This window comes from Anastrepha obliqua, chromosome 4 (assembly GCF_027943255.1).
Source record: "Anastrepha obliqua isolate idAnaObli1 chromosome 4, idAnaObli1_1.0, whole genome shotgun sequence".
Taxonomy (NCBI): Eukaryota; Metazoa; Arthropoda; class Insecta; order Diptera; family Tephritidae; genus Anastrepha; species Anastrepha obliqua.
The window spans coordinates 64,085,744-64,108,770 of NC_072895.1; the positions used below are offsets into that span (position 1 = coordinate 64,085,744).

The following is a 23,027-nucleotide window of genomic DNA, read 5'->3' on the forward strand; positions in this document are numbered from 1 at the left end:
ATCACTCGCTTTGGCTTTTCCTTTTGCTGCAGCAGCAGCTGCTTATCTAAATGCGCCCGGTACACATGCACACAATAATTCACTGGTAATTCAGCCCTTCTGCGCCATGGATGTTTGTTTCAAACTCTAATGCACACCCACAGCCACATACAGGCAAGCAAATGTAAATGAATGCCGGTTAGTTGTCCTTCTTTTTAGTGGCAGCCAACAGCTGAGGAAGTTGAAAAGGTAAAACGTCGGCTACAGTGAAAGAAGCTTTTCATCTGTTAAACGTTTGTACTTCCCTTGGGTGCGTTTTTCTTTAGAAGTACATAGTACAGTGGGCCTATGCCGAAGTTGAAAATGTGGCAAAAGTGAACGTTAAGAAGTGCATATAGAGAAGATGAAGGAAGGCAAGAGAATGTACCGGAAAGATATTAGAGAAAATCTTTCGTAAATTTGGGCGACTTTTGTTGTCAGTAAAAATATCTCTCTAAGCGAGGAGCGCTTTATGTTTTAATCGCTTGTAAGCAAATTATGGATTTACTTTCACACTCTTTCTTCTTGATTGGGGCGATAACCGCTTACGTGATTTCGACCGAGTTTAATAAAACGCGCCAGTCGTTTATTCCCGTGCTAAACGGCACCAAGAGAAGCCAAGTTCTTCTCCACCTGATCTTTCCAACGTAGAGGAGGTCTTCTTCTTCCTCTGCTACCACTAGCTGGTACCGCATGGAATACTTTCGAAGCATTTGTATCCATTCGGACGACATGAGCCAGCAACGCAGCCGCTAGATCTTTATTCCCTGCGCTAAGTTTATGTCGTCATAAATCTCATACAGCTCATTGTTCCGTCACCTACGATATTCGCCGTCCCTAAAAGGTAAGGCGCCAAAAAACTTTCGTAGAATCTTTCTCTCGAACACTTCATGATGAGAGCCTTGTAGAGTGATAGTTTTGTTCGTCAATGGAGAACTTTACTACTGAATTGCATACGTAGCCCAAACTACAACTTATTGGCAAGAGAGATTCACTGCTTTCTTTCACACTGACCCCCAAATATAGTATTTATGAAATGAAGAACATTAACTGGACACTGAAGAAGAATTTGTTAGCTCCATTCATTGGAGGGCCTAGGGAGAAGAATGTTTGGGGTACTTCTCTTTTGTTGTGAATTTAAAGGGCGGTTAAGTTTTAAGGGCCGGTGTTGATTTTGAATAAAATACAATTTTTTTAGGAAATTATTATCACTTCTCTTTATTATGATAATATTGGTATGTCTCAATGACGTATGGAATAAAATATTGGTCAAATGACCGCCGCGGTATCGGCGGCACACCTACATCCGATGGTCCAAATTTTCGATGACGCTGAGGCATAATTGAAGTGGACGGCTCTTCAACCGCACTATCGCGAACAGCAGCAATATTTTCTGCAGTACGAGCTGTACGAGCATGCACTGGTGTATTCACATCTCCTACAGACCCGGTTTGTTCTAACTTTTGCACAATTTTTCCGATTGTACGCACATTTGGACGATTAAATTGACCGAAAAAATCACGAAATGCGCGTTATGCATTTTGATGATGAAATTTGATGATACTGGTACCCATGCGTTCTCGTGCAGGTCATTAGGTCGTTATTGCTGCTGTGGAACAAAGTGTGCATCAGGTGACGACACCCTCGTCATCGGCGCGGACGGCATTTGAACAAACTTTTATGATCTGAATTAGATTACATGAACTTGGGCAATATGTGGCTGTAACAAGACTGTGCCACTTGAAAACAACTCATGAAACAAGTGCGCTATTGCGAACGAAGTTCAAAGAATTTATTACCTTAGAAAACAACGAAGTTAAGTGACCGCCGGGATCTTTCTTTTTTGACAACATTGTACTTTCTTCTCGAGGGCCAAACGAAGATTATAGTCTATGCTAATACAGGTAAGCCCGGAACAACTCTAGAGCTGAAGAATGAAATCAATCAAATCAAGGTTATAAATATTATACAGCACGAATTGTGCCAAAAAGTCAAGGAAAATTTACATGAACAAGTAAATAAAAATAAATACGACATTTGGGTTGTCTTTTATTTTTAAAAGAAAATTGATCCCTATATGGCTATGCTTACGATATTTCAAGCCATTTGTATATGAACTTCAATTTCGTCGGATATTAGCATCGGTTAGGACAGAGCAGCTTGCGTTTAGAAAGTGTATACAATGTGGCTGCTGTACACTGCGATCCACGTTCCCATATCTCCATATGGGAAAATGCTAGTAGTTGCTTTAACGAGATTGTGCCTTAACTATCCGGAAGTGCTGAAGGTATTCTACGTCTTCCACATCAATAAAGTTGACCGTATTTGGCATTTGGTTGTTTGGACGAGTTCCTCCATCTTATGTGGCATGCGCCGTGATGTTGTTCCACTAAAGGAGGGACGTATGTATATTTTTTCAAACTGCGAATAGTTTTTTGGCACTTTGGCGACGGCGAATATCGCAGGCGATGGAACGATGAGCTGTATGAGCTTTACGGCGACATAGACATGGCGCAGCGAATAAAGAATCAGCAAACGCTCTGGCCCTGAAAGTATTCGATGCGGCACCAGCTGGTGGTAGGAGAGGAGGAGGATGGCCGACTGGCGCATTTTGTTGAACTCGGCCAAAATCGCGTAAGCGGTTATAGCGCCAATTAAGAAGAAGAAGTGATTTTTTATGAGGAGCTTTTTCATGGCAGAAATACACTCGGCGGCTTGCCATTGTCTGCTGAGCACCGACCGCTATTAGAAACATCTTTCTTTCGTTTTGGTATTTCGTGCATGGGAAATAATTTCGCTGAATCTACGCACTTCCATGGGTACGTACGAACCTTGCAATAGTCCGGTATGTGTTCAACAATGCAGGTCTAAAATAGATGAACTCTGTGGAAAGGGGCAGGTCATTATCTACTGGATACCAGGACACAAAGAATTTGAACGAAATGAGTGAGCTGATGAGTGCGCTAAGGCAAGTACAAATTCGCTTACCGCAATTTTATGCATCAGACATATACCCACCATTCTGAAAGCGGAACTAAATGAGGAACTAGCTCTAGAAACGCAGTTGATATAGGAACACTCAACCTCATACAAAAGTGTCAAAATAATGCTAAGGACTTGGAATACCAAAACTGCAAACTTTATGCTATCACTGTCTAGGAAAAACTGCAATGAAGTGAACACTAGGGGAACTTTGGAACACCTACTTTGCCACTGTTCTGCTCTCTGTAGGACTCGACATATTTTTCTTCCTGGAAAGATATTGCTGACAAAAGGCTGAACGGGTTTTTAAAACTCGCGAAGACGTGCATTATAAATTATATAAAATAATATCTTCGACTCTGAAATACATAGCACTGACAACACAAGCCCCCAAGGGGCCTAAGTGAGATCTTTTTACAGATCAGCCAGCACTACCTAACCTAACCTACGCACTTCCGAATGGTAGTCACGTACCACCTCATATCCTCATATTGCTTTTATAGAGGATCTTCATCAGAGATCCGACAGTATATCAGTTATCCATTAGTATTGCCGGGAGTGGTCTTTAGTATTTTACGTGTTCTTTGCTCTTCGAATAATGGCCACAGATAAATCTACCTGTTGTTAATATCTGCTTAAGTCTTCGGCTCAGCTTGTGATAAGAGGAAATCCAGCGCGGTATGTGTTCTTGGACTTGATTCCCCAAGTCTTGCATCAGACTCTTTCCTTTCGTATTGGTCTGTTTCCTCCGAAATGCGGTCTAAGAGGTTGAAGTGAGTTTCGACATTTCGGATATTTATTTGTGATTCAAAAATGAGTTCCGCAATGGGATCTGCTGAGGTATTGCTTTACTTATTTTCATAATTTCATGTGCCAAATAAAAGTTACTTCTATATTTGTAGAATTTATTGGACACTAACCCACTGTGCACCTGTCGCCCTGCTACGTGCCACCAGTTCATTTTAAAGCTCAGCGGAGTGGGGGTTGGCATGTGGTAAAGATAATGTTCATATTTATTAATGCCTTTTACAGTTCGCACACTCTCTAAGTGCATGGATATTTGCTTATCAAAGCGGCGGCATACACAAGTTTTTTATTATTTCCACTTTTATCTGAAAAGATGATGTCGTTGGAATTTGGTTTTACAATTTTTGTCATTCACCCTCGAACTGACACCAATTTTACATTTTCTAATGCATTTCATTTGTAAACTCACATAAAAACCAATTGCTTGCGGTTGCAAGTTGCTGCTGGTGCTGTTGCATGGCAAATAAGCGAAATAAAAAATTACAAAATAATTGCGATTTTTGAATTCGTCATTGCCATGTACACGTAATCGTTGTTTTTATTGTTGGAATGTTGTTGGTGTTGCATTGTTATTGTTGTCGTCATGTGAACACGTGCTGCCGACATAAAACGAGAAAAATCGCTCAATGCTGTAAAGCGCTTTTTCGTGTTTGGAGTACCGTTTCATGGGATTTGTCGCTAATAAGAAATTACCAGCAGGCGGTGGAGTGTACGTACATACAGAAATTGGCTGGAGGTTGCTGGGGTGCAAAGTACGTATAAACATTTCAAAATTAAAACTAAGATTTTATGAAGTTACTCATTTTCTCTATGGGGTTGTTGGTGTGGCGCTGAGGTATTTGTGGCATGAACTGGCTACATATTAAATATGGAAGCGCTTGGTTTATATGCAAACACTTGTGCATATGTAGGTATATGTGTGTATGTGTGCTCTTGTGACTACATACCTGCGTTAGCTGCGACGAGGCATAATAGGATATTCTCGAGGGACAAATCGATTCCGGCTTAGAGTAAATTGTATCAGCCATTTGATCGCTGCCCACGGGTAGTAAGGCGGTCGCATAGGGGGAGGGTGTTGGCGTCGAACTGCGAAATCCTGCAAAGAAAATCAAAGCAAACTGTTGTTAATATTTGGTATTTCTTACTCGTTTATTTCATGTACATGCATTTGTGCATATTTGTGGTTTGGCGGCACACGGCAACCGACCCAATTTCAAATATGGCGAAGAGAAATCGATAATTTAAAGTTGTTACTATACTAGATATGAAAAAATGCCAAGAAAAATGCTTATGTTGAGGTGCGGTGTAGTTTGTGGCACAGACATACTTATGTATGTACATATAATAATAATTTAGAAATAATTTTGCAACAGTTGTAATTGTGCTTGATTTATTGGTTCCCTTGAATAGAGTCACACAGTTACATTATTTGCGCATTAAAGCTGTGAAAAGGTGTCGTTTTTTAAGTATTCATTGTCTTTGGTCCAAAAATTCTTATTTCTAATAAAAATGGAAAGCAGAAAGAGTTAACAGATCGCGAAATGGACAAATCGATATCTTGATCTCAGAGGGGCTTTAAATCGCCAAACTGCCAAAAATATTGGTCGATGTCCAAACGTCCACTACGTTAGGTTAGGTTAGGTTAGTATGGTTGCCCAGGGAGTGGGCACACTTGGACGAAGAGAAATTCGTCCTTTGTGATACCATTGTCAAGTAAGTGAGGAGAGGGGGAAGGACCGATGAGGTGCAGGGAGAGGGCGGGGAGAGGTGGTGATGGGAAGGTTAGGAGCGTGCGGATTATGAACGATGACTATGTTTGCGTCAACCGCTTAATGCTGCTGATGAAACTCATCAGATTTTTAATGTCAGCGCCAGCTATCTCAGCAGGCGTGGCAAAGAAGTAAGAGCCAAGATGCCTGAATCTTAGCCCCGCCAGGGCAGGGCAGCTAAGGAGAAGGTGCTGAGATGATTCCACCTCATCCTCCATACATCCAGCACAGAAAGGACTCGAGATGATTCCAAGTCTCACAGCATGCATTCCTCGCGCATTGTGTCCTGTGAGAGAACCCACTAGATTGGAGAGCTGATATTTTGTCAGCCTCAGAAGCTCACCCGAGCGCCTTCGGTCCACACGTGGCCAGAAGGATTTCGCGACTTTGCACGTTTGTGCATTTTCCCAGCGCTCGCTGAGTTTGCGCGATGCCCATCTTTCCAGGAGCAGACCGCAGGTAGTCAGGGGGATTCCAATTTTCTCCCTCCTACGTGGAACGTGAATCAAAGTGTCTCCTATGGTAAGAACTACAAAGACAAAATCATTAGGATTACATCAAATTCCCTTCAAAAATTAAATAATGCCAATTTCTGTTTGACTCAATGGGGTTAAGTTCTGTAGACTTTAACAATACTTACTGTCAAATATGTTGCAAGATTTCTTCGACTCCGAAGGGTACTTATTCAGGCTGGCGATAGTCGCGTAGGAACCACTGTTCGCGCTGGGTGGACGTCCCAAAGGATCCAAGCGTATGAAAACGTTCTGATGGCTGCCGTAAGCGGCGGTGGTGAAGCTGGTACTAAAATAACAAAGAATGAAATAAGGAGAAGAGGTAAAGGTCAAAAGAGGCATAAAATTTCATAGAATAAATGCACTTTAACTTCTTCATTTAATTCTCTCTCAAAATACTTACTGCAATGAGTCCTGACGTATCTGCTTGCGTGCGCGCACATACATAGCCGACGCAATCAGCCCAACAACCAGCACCAGGCCTAATGCACAGGCCGCGGCACCCAGCAACGCATGACCCGGCGAGGGCGCTTGAGCGGGCGCTGCTGACTGATTCGGGGCGGGAAATAAACCTAGAAGACGGAAGAAGAAGACGCAAAGAGTAGAGAAAATGGCGAATGCCCGTTTGAAAATGCAATGATGCCAAAAGCAAAAATTACATGGGAATGGGTTGGGATGAATACATGGCGAGGTAGATGTAAATGAATTAGCCGAGCTGGATGGCGCTTACCTTTGAGGCAGATTTTATTCCGTTTAAAATGCAATTTGGTGTCATTAGTGCGCGGCGGACCGCTCACCAACATATTGACGACAAGCGGTACCTCCATATTGCCATTCCCCGTGCACGGCAAATGCACCAGAAACGTTTCAATTTTCTGAGGCACATATCCCTTGTCGGGTATGCTTAGCGTGGGCGCTGCTAACGCGGTCTGGTCGTGCTCATAGTCGATCGTGATAGTATAGGGCAGCTGCAAGCGCCAAAAACATTTCACATGCATTTATAGTTGGTGGTGGTGGTGGTGGTTGGGTGGTCGTGTAATACGATTTGTTGTTATTGTTGTTGAATGCACATATGTATTCGAGCGCGAGTTGTTTCATGTTGACGAGAAGGTTAATGGAGTGCAAATTAGATTTTGAGTGCTGCATAAGTGGTGGCACTGCCATGCTCGTTGGGGTCACACAGAGTGACACACACATACTCGTGCGCAAAGAGCATGGCAGAAAAAATGCCCGTCAAGAACACAGGCGGTAGGAAGGAAGGTCCGCTGTTACATGTACTTACCGGGTACGTGGTCAAACTCTGCCACGAGAACTCTAAATCATGTACATCTGCTGGCACCGGCACCGTAAAATGCATGGCGTATGTGTTGATGGCACCCTCGTGCACGTAGAACAAGTCCGCTTCCAGGCCTGAACACCAATGTGGGCGAGTTGAAAAGAAATAAGAAAAGAGGGGGAAAACAGTTATATAAAATATGTTTGCTCGCATGTTGGATATTAAAACGTAATTTACTATTGTATCAATTTTCAAAGAAATTTTCTGGTCTTTTTCCCCCTTTTTTTTGAATCAACTGTAACCAACACTACCAAGATAGCAACAGCAACCCCTGGAGTTGCTACACTCGAACAACTAATGCACACACAATTTTTTCGGCTTTGATCTTGCGCTCGTTAAAAAAAGTGTGAGTATTACTGTAAAAAAAAAAACTTGGAAAAATTGGAAAAATTATTTGCCCTTTGAATGTGACACCTTCATCATCGCGCAATCAAATTTCATTGCTTTGTACTTGAAAATGAATTTCTGACAACTGCACACAACCCTGGTAAAATTGTCTACCTTGGCGCAAGTTACCGCATTTAATGGAAAAGTCATATCGGCTAGGGGTGAAAAATAAAACATCCCAATTTATGATTAGTATGCTAGTGGCTCTATTTGAGTGTAGCGTGCCCTGCAAAAAAAAATCAAGAAAAAACGGCACTTTTACGCACCTTTTAGCAGCGCAAAGGGAGCGCAGTTGTTGTTGTATCATATTTGGCAAGTGCTTATATTACCTATTTCTGCCTTTTCACTTTTTATGCCATTTTTGTGAACTCTATTCAGGTAGCGATTTCTTGCCAAAGCTTCTCAAATGCACACAGCCACACACACACACAAACTCCCACGGATATGCGTATTCCCATTTGTAGTGATATATAAAAAACGATTCCGCTTCGAAATGGGGTAAAGGGAAATAAATTGCCTTGAATGTGCAAAATATGAAAGGGATCAACTGTTTGTAAATATATGCTCGTACATACATACATACATATGCAGCTTAGCGTGCTTACATTTCTATAGAGTTTTGGAAATGTTGAATGGCGGTGGTTGGTTGGTTCTCACTCCGTCCCTTTCTTGTTGTATAACTATTGAAGCGAGTGCAAACGTTTAATATTGTGGTTACTTATCAGCTCGCACTTTTCTTTGTGTGTGTTTGAACACAAATGTAAACTCTCGATTAATATTAAAAAGGGTGTTTATATTTTATGTTATGAAGCGCAACAATAAGGTGATTCTGGGCAGTTTTCTCTGTATAAGTAATTAATTTTTCCACATTAGTTATTACAAAAAATTATTTTGGCTTCATTTTTTATTACCTTTTCGGAAGGATAACCATTGCGCGCGTATTTAATATTAGTAAATACTTCAAAGTTTAACTATTTGTATGTGTGAAACGGTGTAAGTGCCACAAAGTCTTCATTTTCGTAATTGGTGCGGTTTGAACAGCAGTTACCACATCGAAAGCTGGATTATTTGTGCTTATTTGTACGACCTGACCCAGCAAGCGAAGCAATTAGTTCTCTACAAGAGGGGTGCGCAACCAATAGCTCAATTGGCTCACCTTTTATTTGTTTATTTATTTATTTATTACACTTAAAATCAAAAAAGTTTTACTGCTGCAATTAACTTACTACTAGGGTCGTGTGAAAAGTCCGAGCAAAGTCAGAGAGATGGCACTATTGGTGCATATCGAGGTCATGTTTAGTAATAGCATCTCCTGGAAGAGCACACACCAAGTTTCCGCCAGATCAGTCTATTTCTTTGTGTTTGGCATTCCTTGACATCGAGTATGTCGAGTGATTTTCAAGAAAATGGACGTAAATGGACGTAAAAGAATTTCGTGTGTGGAATTTCATACCTCAGCAGCAGTGTCACACAATTAACGGAAATATGGTTCCAACTCATTTGAATCTCACGTATTCTCCAGATTTACCTCCAACCGATCACTCACCAATTTGAAGAAATGGTTGGCGAAATTATATTCACACGCCGAAACGATTGCAGAAAAGAATCGCTTTTTTTCAGACTTGGACAAATCCTATTATTCAGAAGAGACCAACAAACTAGAAAAGTGTTGAACGAGGTTGACCGTTAATAAAGTAGTTTTTATTTTGCATGGACTTTTCAAACGAGCATCGTAATACAATTTTTTGAAATTAATAAACAAAAGAACTAAGCGTAAAATACAACTTGCTCAATAAATTTATAAATGTATTAGCGACTAAAATTATGCATTCAACAAAAAAAAAAAAAAAATTGTTGAAAATGCAAAATCAAACCAAGTGGAGTTTTATATCTCATTAAAGTCATGAAGCACTAGAGCAATAGGTGCATTGAACTCGACATTGCTATAATAGGCGCTTACACCCTTTGTCGGATGCTTGGCCGAGCTCCTCCTTCAATTTGTGGTGTGCGTCTTGATATTTTTCTATAAATGAAGGGAGCTACAGTTGCATTCCGCCTCCGATTGGCAGATAGTTTTGTCAGAGGCCTGCCGTGGGGCGACCGCTAATATAAACAACTTTTCTGTCATTTGGTATTCAATACTCGGATTTTCCTTCTTGGGCACTACCGTAAATGATAATAACGTACCAACCCATTCGGCTGCGGTTATTTGGTATATTGGTTTTGAATATCTTGAGATAAAAAGTGAGAGATTATCGAAGAAGTTCTCGCCGGAATAAGAAGTTTAATGTGCTACAACATAATCGTTCAATAAATGTCCCATTAAACTTAATACAAAAGACAGCATAGAATTGACTTACGGCATTCAAGGGATTTTAAGTTGATTAATAGCAGACGGAAGCTATGCGATGGAATTGGGGCAGATAAATTGAAAGATAATTTAATAAACATCTTTTGCATTCGTTCAGTTCTTGTTATAGAAAACTGGTGATAAGGTCTCCAAATAACACAAGAATATTCCAACTAAGACCGGAAAAATACAGTAGACAGTAATTTACTTGTGTAAGGGTCTCAAAAACTTTAACTAAAGGGTTTTTAATAAGAGGTGTTATTTTGACATTCAAAGAAAAATGCATTTTTTTAATATGAATGATCGGATGTTTATTTCATTATAAAGTGGAAGGTATGCCGTTAATAGTGGAAAATAACATTAGGCAAATGACCACCACGACAACGTTTACAGGACAATATTCTTTTCATGAAATTTTCCATAACCGAATTGCAAAGTGGCTGCCCTATGTCCTCGATAACCTCACTAATTCCATCTTTGAGGTCTTGAATCGATCGTGGGCTGGCGAGGACCTTCTCTTTCACGTGGCCTCAAAGAAAAAAGTTACAAGGAACAAGATCTCTGTGGCCAATTGTGATCACCTTTTCGAGAGATAACACGGTCCGGAAACTTTTCCCGTAAAAGATCAATGGTTTCGTTGCTTGCGTGGCCCGTAGCGCCGTCTTGTTGAAAATAAACGTTGTTCAGATCAATACCATCCAATTCCGGCCATAAAAAATCGTTAATCATTTCTCAATAGTGCAATCCATTCACCTGTAACACCTGTTATTGGAAAACCCTTTATTTAGTCTCAGAAAGCCCAAGGTCGAGATAATAAAATTGATGTGACTTGAGCAGAAGTACGAGGGGTGCCTTTTATATGTCGGGATTAGAGAACAAAAACAAATTTTAATCATCGAAAATCACTTTATTGTTTTTCAAAATATTCTCCATGAAGATCTATACACTTTTGCATTCGTTTGAACCAATTGTCGAAGCACTTTTGGCACTCTGAATGAGGTACCTCCAAAACATGCATTCTGAATGCTGCAACCGCTTCTTCAGGTGCGGAAAAACGTTGATCTCTCAGTTTGTTTTTTACGTACGGGAATAAAAAGAAGTCATTCGGTGCCAAGTCAGGACTATACGGCGGATGACCCATTAATTCGATGTTTTGGGTGCTCAAAAATGCAGTTGTTTGAGCCCTTGTGTGAGAGCTCGCATTGTCCTGTTGGAGAGTGATCCGTCTGTGGTGATTGGTTTTCCTAATTTCTTGGAAGACAATTGGCAAACAAATGGTTGCGTACCACTCAGAATTTACTGTTCTGAGTTGTTCTAGTGGTACGGTTGCGACATGTCCAGTTTTTCCGAAAAAACAGGCGACCATTTGCTTTGGAGTGCTTCGTGCGCGAACAACTTTTGTTGGTTTTGGCTCATCTTGAAACACCCATACAGTCGACTGCTGTTTACTTTCGGGCTCATACGCATAAATCCATGATCCATCATCTGTCACGATGTCATAGACGTGTTTCGAAGCCCCGCGATCGTATTTTTTGAGCATTTCCTTCGACCAATCGACACGAGCCTTTTTTTGAGCGATTGACAAATTGTGTGGGATCCAACGCGAACAAATTTTTTATGCTGTATTGAATGTATGCTGGTCCCACTAATGCCTGAGATTGTCTCAATCTCACGATAGGTCACATGATGATCAATATCAGTTCGCGCACAGCATCAATGGTTTTCGGAACAACAACTGATTTTGGACGACCTTCACGAAATTTGTCTTGGAGTGAACTACGACCACGATTGAATTCACCATCCCATCGATAAACACTGGTCCTTGATGGAGTTTCATCGCCAAAAAATGAATTAAGTTCATCCATGCAATGTTCCTGAGTTAATCCACGTCGAAAGTTGTAAAAAATAATCGCACGAAAATGTTCACGATTTAATTCTATTTTTGGACCGAGATGAATCTTTTAAGTTACTGTAAACAACACAAATAGCGCTGGTATTTCAAAACATCCTGAGTACGTAAAAGCAAAAAAATGTCAAACTTTGCGATACAACTGTCAGTTGCCAGATTGCAACACCAGGGTTGCCAAATCCCGACATATAAAAGGCACCCCTCGTATTTTAGTCAAAAATTACTCCAAGGTTTTTTGACCTCGAAAGGTTGGAGGTCGTTATTGTAGATTTTGTTGATTATTACGAAATTTGGGTTAATTGACTTCAAATAATTTTTTTTAATTTGAAGAGGTATATGCATAAGTAAACCATGAATCGAATTCACTAAGGTCAGCTTGAGGCTTCTTATTGCGTCAAAAATTTCAAGTCGCCTGCATATAATGGGTGCACAAACAACGCATTTTTGTGAGTCAGAGATTGCTGACTAGCGTTCACAAAATACGACAAAAATTGATCAACACTCATTCATTGTTGGTTCGCATGGGTTGTAATTGATCCTAGCATACGCATTTATACTTTTTACTCAACATCAATAACGGAAATCTGATATAACGTAAGGCGTTTTTGTTTTGCTTTGTTCATGTATACTGAGGTCGCCCCGCCTTTATCGGTGGCTTAACAATGCTTAGAACTTTCTTTGTCATAACGAATTCAGGCTTTTCTAATGAGTGAGGTCTAAAAACTATACTGTTTTTTAAAACGTTGTAAAGATTTTATTTTATTTCATCACAGAAAGTTTACAAAAAAATTATTTTCCCCAAAGTTGAAAAGTTCGCTGATCAGCCATGCGTCGGAACATTCTCGGAATATCTTCGAATTACCACTGGACCAGAGATTGCTGACTAGCGTTCACAAAATACGACAAAAATTGATCAACACTCATTCATTGTTGATTCGCATGGGTTGTAATTGATCCTAGCATACGCATTTATACTTTTTACTCAACATCAATAACGGAAATCTGATATAACGTAAGGCGTTTTTGTTTTGCTTTGTTCATGTATACTGAGGTCGCCCCGCCTTTATCGGTGGCTTAACAATGCTTAGAACTTTCTTTGTCATAACGAATTCAGGCTTTTCTAATGAGTGAGGTCTAAAAACTATACTGTTTTTTAAAACGTTGTAAAGATTTTATTTTATTTCATCACAGAAAGTTTACAATAAAATTATTTTCCCCAAAGTTGAAAAGTTCGCTGATCAGCCATGCGTCGGAACATTCTCGGAATATCTTCGAATTACCACTGGACCGTATTTTTGTTTCCTGACGATTCTTAACTCTCCAGAAATTCTCTAATTGACGACCTTGGGGCAAGTTTGAGAGATTCCGCGTTTTTGGTGCAAAATCAACTCTTCGTTTATTTAAAATCTCATTTGTTTTAACGGCGTAATGTGACGACGATTTGTCAGTCTTTGTATAGATTATCTAATCCAAATGAAAGTATTGATTTTTAGAGACCATATCATGATTGTCATATTAGTAGGCTTGAACGTGTGAAAAAAGTCTTTGATCTTTATACATACTTTGAGTTACTTGAATTTCACTGAATTTTACTTCATTGCTACAAAGTGCATTATTTTCAGGTTCTTGAGATTTGCTTAGAGCAAAATATCTTTCATTATAGAAAATGTAGACTTGAAACACCCTTACTAAAAAAAGATTAAACGTAAATATTTTGCTGAGTTTTTTCAATGTTTTTACAGAACTTTGTGGGTGGTATGTTGCTTCCACGATGTCTTTATGAAAACTCTTGTTTTTCTGGAAACAAAACTACGAACTAAGTTTAAAAGTCCACAGCAGCGAAAAACTCCTTAGTTTTATTCGATTTGTTACTTTTAAAGTTAAATTAATTTTAAAAAAATTTAAATTTTTTGTTACAATCCCAAAATAGTTTTGGGCCAAATTATTTTTTATCCATCATGAGACAAGGGTGGGTTTTTGTTCATCGAGAGGAGAGTTTGATTTTCAATTATCTACTCATTCTAAAGGATTACTTGTAGCAAGATAAATTTTCCAACGGATATCAAGGCTGATATTATGTGCCCCTATGAAACGAAAACATTTATTTTGTTTGACAAAAATGAATTCGGGGTTTTTGTACTTAAGGGTGACTGCTATTAAAATAATTTTTTATATCGGAACAATTCGGCCGCAAATAACGCTGTGCCCTGACTGTTTGCTAGATGGCAGATACACTGTTTTGCTTTTTTCCTTTAGTGTACCTCCAGAACCTTTATCTTTCTAAATTTATCTTATTAGATGGTTCAATACATAACTGGTAATATCCAATACATTCATTTACCCTCTGTTCGTCCCACCTCTAGCCGGACCAGACGAACCACTGTCCGTAAATAAAATTTAATAAATAAACTAATAGCAGCTTAAACTATTCTGTAGATATCCAAAATTTCGTATTCGCAAAAGGAATACTTTGTTCTAGTAAGATCTCGAATTCCACATAATACTCATCCGCTTTTATATAACTCGCGCTGCACCCCATCTCAGGGTGGTTAAGGTAGGGTTCAAAATGACTTCACACTTACAGCGACCGTCGTCTAATGCATTGAGTGGTGTGACCATTAAAACAAACTCTCCTCCTTTTCCGGGGAGACTCCTTTCCAGGAAATACTTTTTGCGACGTCCATGAAACGGATCAGTTCTATTCACACACGTTTGGTTCCACTATATTTCTATGTAGATAGGGTCATGCTATAGGTTCGTCTTTTTATGTATCTGTCAGTGAGGCTTCGATTTGTTCTAAAGTGCCCGTAATACGTCTTCAATGTATGTTTTTTCACCGCAATCCAGCCATCCTCGCCTTCAAGCATTTCGCTGATTATATTGGTCGACGCGATGTCGCCAATCTGCTGCTTGAAAGCATCTCTTCCCACAAGCCATCTGTCGCAACTAAAGAACGTGTGTTCGGCGTCATCGCTCGGTACTTTGCAGTATATGCATCTGGGGTCACTTACTTTACCCACGCGTCTTGGGTATTTCCGCAAGTATCCGTGTTGGAATGAGTTTCGCCGTTCATCTGCCACTCGACTCAGTATCCCATCGGCTTTACCACCGCTGCATAATTTCACATCTCCGTTCAGTATGGCGTGTGATGGCGTGTTTTTTTGTGGAATCCCACGCATCCCTTAGTTCCCATGCCAAGAGGTCGACAGGTATCGCCCCGCTTGTCACAAAAACATCCGCGTTTGAGGCAGTGCGGTAGGCTGAAGCAACTCTGAGAGTAGTTGTTCGTTGTACTGTTCCTGTGCTTTGCGCTTGATTCTGTAGTTTAACGCAACTCCCATATTTTGCAACCATTCAAGTATATTGAATTCGAGATCGCCATAATCAGCCTACTTTTGCTCTGTTTTGGTCCATCGATGCTTGCATAAGTATGCTTAGCATTATCGTGACCTTCGCTGCTTTGGCAACCCCGTGCAGTATCTGGGCCCAGAATGTACATCTGCAACCAAGTTGAATGCCTAGATATTTCACTGCTTTTTGAGTCACTAGTGACGTGTCGCCTATTTGCATACCAACCTCGAGTGTCTTGTGAACTCGTGTCATCAAGATTACTTCGGACTTATGTTTGGCTAATTCCAACTAGCTGAGCATACCGGGCATTCGAAATGCATGCATACAAATTGTTATACCAAAAATAGCTTACCTAGTTGCCGCCAATGGAATGTATTCCATTCGAGCAGGTTCTATTTTTTATTGAAACATTTTTTTGGTTTCAAGCCTAACCTTTTCTGTTACTTTTGTTTCAAAGGACACGCCTGTAAAGTGTTCCACTCACTGCAAGTCAGCATTCCGTTTTCAGTCGCACCTATTCACACTGCGCAATCACTCCTATGAATATTAAAAGCAGATACTGTAGACAGAGGGTCTGTATTCCACCAAGTTGGAAGAAGAAAACTTTTAAAACTTGGACTAGGTCGAAGCAAATAATTTAATTTAATTATTGAGAAAAATTACATTATTACTATTCTTATTATCTCATATAAATCCAGGGAGGGACAAAGGGTATGGAGAAATTCAATTATAATAAAACTTCTTCGTACATAGGGATTTTTCCCATTTATTACGCATTCTGATGCTTAAACAATACTTAAATCCGTCCACACCATTTGAATTCAATTCGGCACCTCCCTTTGCTTCTCCGACACCAATGTAGGGTTGCATTTACATAGCTGTCATTTTATTAGGTATTTAAACTATGCTTTAAATAAGCTTAACCACCATGAAATTGGCCGCGAATACGAAGTGTTAAAACGAATATCTGTGATTCTTCGCATCCACTTAATCTTACTTCCCTCTATGCAGCACTCCATTACGTAGCCAACCATGAAAGCGTCAAACGTCAATCGAATTGCGAATGGGAGGGGAAGCGTAAGGAAGAGAATACGCAAGTAATGAATGCCGCAGATGCGTTGATGTCAAATATATTTTAAACGAATAATGCTTAGAAAATTCATTTTGTCTCTTTGTCAAATACTGCTAACATTTAAGTGTCTTTTTGATGAGAGATTTTGTGTTGGTGACTCGTTCAGGAGCGGGTAAAATAGAAAAAAAATATGCGGACAAACAAAGAAGCAGCGTTAGATTTCAATATATGTACATCCGCCTCTCCGTCTGCATTTACGTCCTGTCTTGGCATTGTGAGTCACATTGTGACTTAGTTGAGGCGGTTTTTTGTCTCTTCGTAGCGGATCAAAGCCGTTTGCAGCGGCTTGGGAGTTAGCTGATGCTTCTTTGTATACGGTGTAGTGCACTTAAAAGTAAAAGACGTGAAATTAAATTTCTTTGCTGCATTATTCACTCATTGAGATCATTGCTAATCCATTCGCTTTTCGCAATTGACAAAAGCGTCTTTCCAATAGCGACAAGGACAACGACAACGACGACAGGGTATTCCTGCTTGAACAAGGCAAATGTCGCTTCGCGTACACAAATATACCAGCAGTAGATGCGTAAACGCACAAATGAACAAAGCAGATTGCTAAAATACTGTTAGTCCGCGCCGGATGTGGCAGCTAGCTGTGGGTTAGATGAGTAGTCATATAGCGAATTCCCTCCTTACCCAAACGGTCCACATTTCTAGTCAGTGGGTGGTTGTTAGACCAGTGGAAGTGGCGTTGTTGCTGTTCCTGTTATACTATTCCGTCTTGCTTACTGCTTGGCTGCATGGCTAACTTAAGTGGCAGTTTGGCAGGAATCTGGGTGTATGCCTGGATGTGTCCTGTGTATAAAGGGAATTGCGTTCACATGCTTGCTAGTCTTGGCAGACTGTCAAATATGTGGGTGTGATGGCCATGAGACTGGGGTTAAAGAAAACGTAGACACAGTGATAGGGAATAGCTAATAATAAAATTTAAAAATATATATTTTCTTGTTTGATATTAAAGTTATAATAATCAAGTTAGCCTCTAGTGTCATAGGTAAGCTCGACATTTTTTCGAAGGAATAAGTTGGAGCAAATGGGTGTTCAAGTTGGTGTCGCAGACACCTTTAGAAGCGGAAGACCATGCATGAGGTATTTTACTCTTCAATAATATTTCTTCTATTTCAGATGAACTCGCAACAGATTTGACAAAATGAGAACCTATGTGTTTGTAGTACAAGACTGGACATAGATGGGAAAACATAGTATCAAAGAGCAAACTGAAAAGGGCACAAAGGGCAGCATCCGTGCTTGCAACAGGAGCGCTGTCACGTTAAGCGCTAGAGTAGAAGTGGCCCGAAGCACCACACTGACACGAATGGGGCATACCTTTACACTCGTAACCTGTTCTTTAACCTACGTCCGCTCCAGTGAGTTCGACCAGACGAGAATTCCATACAACAGAATTGGTTTGATAAAGATGTTGTAGATCCAAAACGTAGTTCTGTTGCAAATGTTGCCTTCTTATTCCTCCCCTCAATATTGGACTTCTACGTTACCTATTTGTAAAAGATTAAACCCACGTCTTTCATAGGCAGCACTGGCACAACATTTTGTATTGTTTACAATAAAATGGTCTGTATATGTAGCTCCAAAAAATTAACTTAACTCGAAGTACTTATAATAAGCCAGTTTCACACGTCGTATTCCCTTGTAATCTCTTATAGTGGAGATTGTACAGTGAGTCAAAAAAGTATTGGCGCACTCGACAAATCAATGATCTCACTGCCATAACTTTTATTCTAATGAAAGTATAAAAAATATAGAACGGTATTTTCTAAATATATTTATTTATTACGTATCTGAACAAAAAAAAAAATTAATAACGACATAGGTTTACAGGCTCAACCTTTAAAGGTAAAATAATACACAAATTTACATCAAAAAAGTATTGGCACATTTTTTATGTGAGCTTATGCTTTTGGCGTCGTAACGGTAAGCTCCCGTTATTTTGACTCTTGCTTTGTACTTATTCGTACGTTTTAGGAATTGCATACGGGCGCAATCACTTTTGATCGCGATTTCAACGGGCATAGACCAAAATGCGCCGTGGTGCTGAAATTTCCCTAGAACTACGTCAATTAATGATAAAACTATATTTAGAAAAGAATCCTGTCGCAAATTGGCAAACTTGTCGATAAATCATGGTCCAGCGTTCGAAGCATCGTTTTGCATTATTGCAATACTGGCAAAATAGCTCCGGAGAGCAGATCTGGCCGCCCAAAAAAATTAACCGAACGACAGGAACGCATTGTGGTGTCCATGGTGGCACAAAATCCAAAAACCTCGAGTGTCAAATTTTGCGAAACCCTGCAAAATCAATTTGAACCACCTAACTGTTCGGAATATCCTATATAAGGCTGGGTATCATGGCCGAGTTCCTCGACGCAATCTCTTCATGTCGAAGGTAAATAAGAAAAAGAGGCTAGAACTTGCTAAACAGAATTTAATTATGCCCAAACACCACCATATTTAGTGATGAATCAAAACTCAATTTATTTGGGTCAGATGGAGCTCAAAAGATTTGGCGAAAGCCGAATAAAGAGCTTCAGGAGAACAACCTGCTCAAAGCAGTGAAACACGGTGGAGGAAATGTGATGGTTTGGGAGTGTTTTGCGGCATCAGGTTTCGGAGATCTCGTGTTCATAGATGAGAAAATAGATAAGCATGTGTATCGCGACATTTTTAAAGAAAATTTAAGTCCAAGTGTCGAAAAACTGGGCCTTAATAGGGAAACTTGGCAATTTCAACAAGATAATGAACCAAAACATTCATCTTATCTTGTGCAGAAGTGGTTGATATACCATTGCAACAGCTTAGAACGCCGGCGATTGGCGGACTTAAATCTTACTGAGCATGTGTGGCATCTTCTGGAACGGAAGATACAATCTCACCACATAACGTCAAAGGATTCTCTAAAAGAGGCAATAATTGCTGAATGAAATAAAATAACACCTTCCGAAACTTCAAATCTGGTATATAGTATAAAAGGACGTTTGCAGGCCGTTATTCAGTCTATAGGAGGACCCACAAAGTATTAGCGCATTACAGCTGCACTGGATCAAGCTGATTACGTTACCTGTGCCAATACTTTTTTGATGTGAATTTGTACCTCATTTTACCTTTCAAGGTTGAGCTTGTAAACCGAAATTATTTTTTTTTGTTAAGATACGTAATAAATAAATACATTTAGAAAATTCCGTTTTTTTATTTTTTTTACTTTCATTAGAAGAAAAGTTATAGCACTGAGAACTTTGATTTTTCGAGTGTGCCAATACTTTTTTGACTCACTGTATGCTCACCAACAAATGAGGCTGCGAGCTAACTTATACCCTAGAGCAAGGGGCTCGCTTTATAAATGTGGATACACTAAACTACTTTCAGTGAAAAAAATCAAAGCAATGTTTTTGAAAAAATATTAATTCTTAAATTTCATTTTAAAACAGAGCAATTCTTATTCAAGCCCTCGATGTATAAATCATTTCTTCAGTGACATCAACTCTATGTAAAAAACATTGAAAGCTTATCAAAGCCAATATTAATTCTGTTATACCGTTTTCTCTAATCCATATATGAAGTGAAAAACTTTCAGGAAAAGCGTTTCACGGTGCACGAAAAGTGGAAAATTCAGCAAAGAGTCGCAACATCGGTCTGCTACGCAGCAATGAACAACAAAAATTTATTTTAAAATGAAATAAAAATTGGGAAACATAAAAAATAGTTGCCATACCAACTTGAAAACCAACCAACCAAGCAGTCGAACAGTCAGTCAATTCGCTCGTTTCGACGTCGAATGATTTTGAAACAATTTTAAATCCAATTACGCGCTACAGAGGAAAAGCATTTGCCAAAAAAAAAAAAATAAAAGCAAAAAGCAACAACAAAGAACGTAAAAAATTGGACAGTGAAAAAGGCGAATATCATCAGCTGGTATGCAATGATAAAGGATAAATAAGAGCTGAGCCTGAAGTTGAGTTGAAACTGTTGTTGCTGCCGATTTGATGGTTGGTCATGTTGAACGCTAAAAAGCATGTTGAACTGGTGTTGAAATATACCTCGATATAGGTGCACAAGCGCTGAGCGGCTTTGAAGGCCACACTATGCATTGACAGGCACTCATTTCGCAGGGGGACATGGCGATATTCCCAAATGTTCTGCATACCACATGCTCTTCGGATGAGCATTGCATTTGGTGTTTTCGTTGAATGGGGTGCGTATTTTGAGAGTTTTTTATGTTTGAAGCATTTTTGCATTTGTACATTCATTGTGGCTGCAATGCGTGTGATTTTTCTTCACTTCGTCGCCATTTGCAGAGTGCAAGCCGCTGCGCTGTACTGTACACATAGGCTCAACGTATACACCTGGGTTCAAAAAAATAGAAGCCCGACAAAATAGTAATTTTTAGTTTTTTTGGTTTTGAATTTAGTTTATAAGCAACAAAAACTATATACATCGAAGCACAAAATTGTGCATAAATTTCTTAAAAAATAAAAAAATAAAATTGTAATGAAAATGTTCAACTTTTTAATCAGACGCCTTAAAGAATTTCATGGTATGCAGTTTTATAGCCCATTAAATACTAGTATAACAAAGCGCAAGTTTGAAGTTTTGTTATAGAACTTTTTTATACATGCGATGTTCAGAATTTTCTGCCATATAAAGCACATTTTTGATCATTTATTATATGGAAGAAAATGTGGAACCCCTCAGCGAAACAAAAAATTGTGAAAAATAAAGGAGAATTTCCAGCGACTAATATCGTAGGGTCTAAAAGACGACATACGCAACATTTTCTAAAAATTCTGAGTAAAAAGTAATTTGCGTTGACTTTGTAGAAAGTCGGAAGCTATAAGTTTTGTGGCTTTTATTGTACAAAAACATAAATTAAGTAGAAAAAAAAATAGCTAAAACTTGATAATTCGTCGCGCTCCTCTTATTTCGAACGCAGGTGTATGTATGCGGTACGCGGTATGCTCACCATACCGTTTAGGGAAATAGCAAATGATGGGCTATTGTATGAACCTCCTTTCATATTAGTGTACATGCATCCGAGCTGATACAGTGAATGCGTGTGCTTTTGTTCCGATAGTCTATTGAATTTACTTGTCTGTTCGTATATCCGATTTTCCGAAACTCAAAGCGAATTAAATCTCGTGAACAGACGAGACTAAACCATCCAAAGCGAATAAATTCCGGCACTCAAGCATAAGTGTGCTAACACTTACTTATCGCACTAAGGCGGAGTAAATCACACTGTTTCGGACTAGCTCAGAACTAAACCATTTCGCTATCACTCTAGTCCATGCCTTAATCAACAATACCAGTGGTACACAAATGCTTATGAGCACATTGTCTAACACTTCAATAGTTTTGCAATAGATTTGAACTGGGCCTTAGCAGACATATGCGGCTACTCAGACCTTTGTACTAAAGATATATGCAAGGCAAAGTAATCCATCTCATTCCAGTTCCTTTTCACGCAATCAAGTTTGCTTATATATATATATAATTGGCGCGTACACCCTTTTTGTGTGTTTGGCCGAAGCTCCTCCTCCTGTTTGTGGTGTGCGTCTTGATGTTGTTCCACAAATGGAGGGACCTACAGTTTCAAGCCGATTCCGAACGGCAGATATTTTTTATGAGGAGCTTTTTTCATGGCAGAAATACACTCGGAGGTTTGCCATTGCCTGCCGAGGGGCGACCGCTATTAGAAAAAACTTTCCTGCATTTTGGTCTTTCACCGAGATTCGAACCAACGTTCTCTCTCTGAAATCCGAATGGTAGCCACGCACCAACCCATTCGGCTACGGCGGCCAAGTTTGCTTAAGTATTCCTATTTTCGAATTTGTCTGAAAACTGAGAGCTCGTAATTCTGAGCCTCTTGGTATGCGCTACAATGAACAAAATGGTAGACAAACTTTCATTGGCTGTATCACTCTAAACTAGTTGGTAATCAAAACCGTATCTATAAGTATGCGACTAGTTTTCCTTGAAATAGTCCTAATTTTTACTGCAATTACTTATTCTCACTCAATCCAGCCCTCTTTAAGCATCTTAGTTAATTTGTGACACTGACCTGTTGGCAACCCTCTCTAAAGAATTTGGTATAAGAGTAGTTCTTTTTTGAAACTATCCACCTTTTTACTGCAATCATTTATCGCACTTAATTAATTTGATTTGCGACAATCACATGTATGGGTAACTACTCCCGAGAGAACTAGTGTAAGACTAGTCCATTTTGGAGCAATCCATATTTTTACTGCAATCATTACTTTCACAAAATCTAGTGCTTCATAAACGTCTGAGTCAATTTGCGAGATTCGTGTGTTGCACTTGGCATATGAGTATTACAGTTGCCATAATGGCTTATGAGGCAGGTCACAACTTCCTCTCCGCATGTACATGTGCCATACTTGTTGGCTGCCTTTATGTGTCCAAGTGTTATTAGCCACTTGTGAACTGTTTCATGTTTGAGCC

At 39.5% G+C, this 23,027-nt stretch overlaps 1 protein-coding gene across 1 annotated transcript in view; it reads right to left on the bottom strand.

Annotated features, from left to right (window-relative positions):
* Window positions 1-23,027, bottom strand: part of LOC129245306 (tyrosine-protein kinase Dnt) — a 113,070-nt gene that overhangs the window by 56,424 nt on the left and 33,619 nt on the right. Inside the window, exons 2-6 of the mRNA XM_054883387.1 lie at window positions 7,371-7,498; window positions 6,819-7,056; window positions 6,492-6,660; window positions 6,217-6,377; window positions 4,755-4,903 (exon numbers count right to left, since the gene is read on the bottom strand). Coding sequence (XP_054739362.1) covers window positions 4,755-4,903; window positions 6,217-6,377; window positions 6,492-6,660; window positions 6,819-7,056; window positions 7,371-7,498 — 845 coding nt within the window. The remainder of the gene's footprint in view (window positions 1-4,754; window positions 4,904-6,216; window positions 6,378-6,491; window positions 6,661-6,818; window positions 7,057-7,370; window positions 7,499-23,027) is intronic.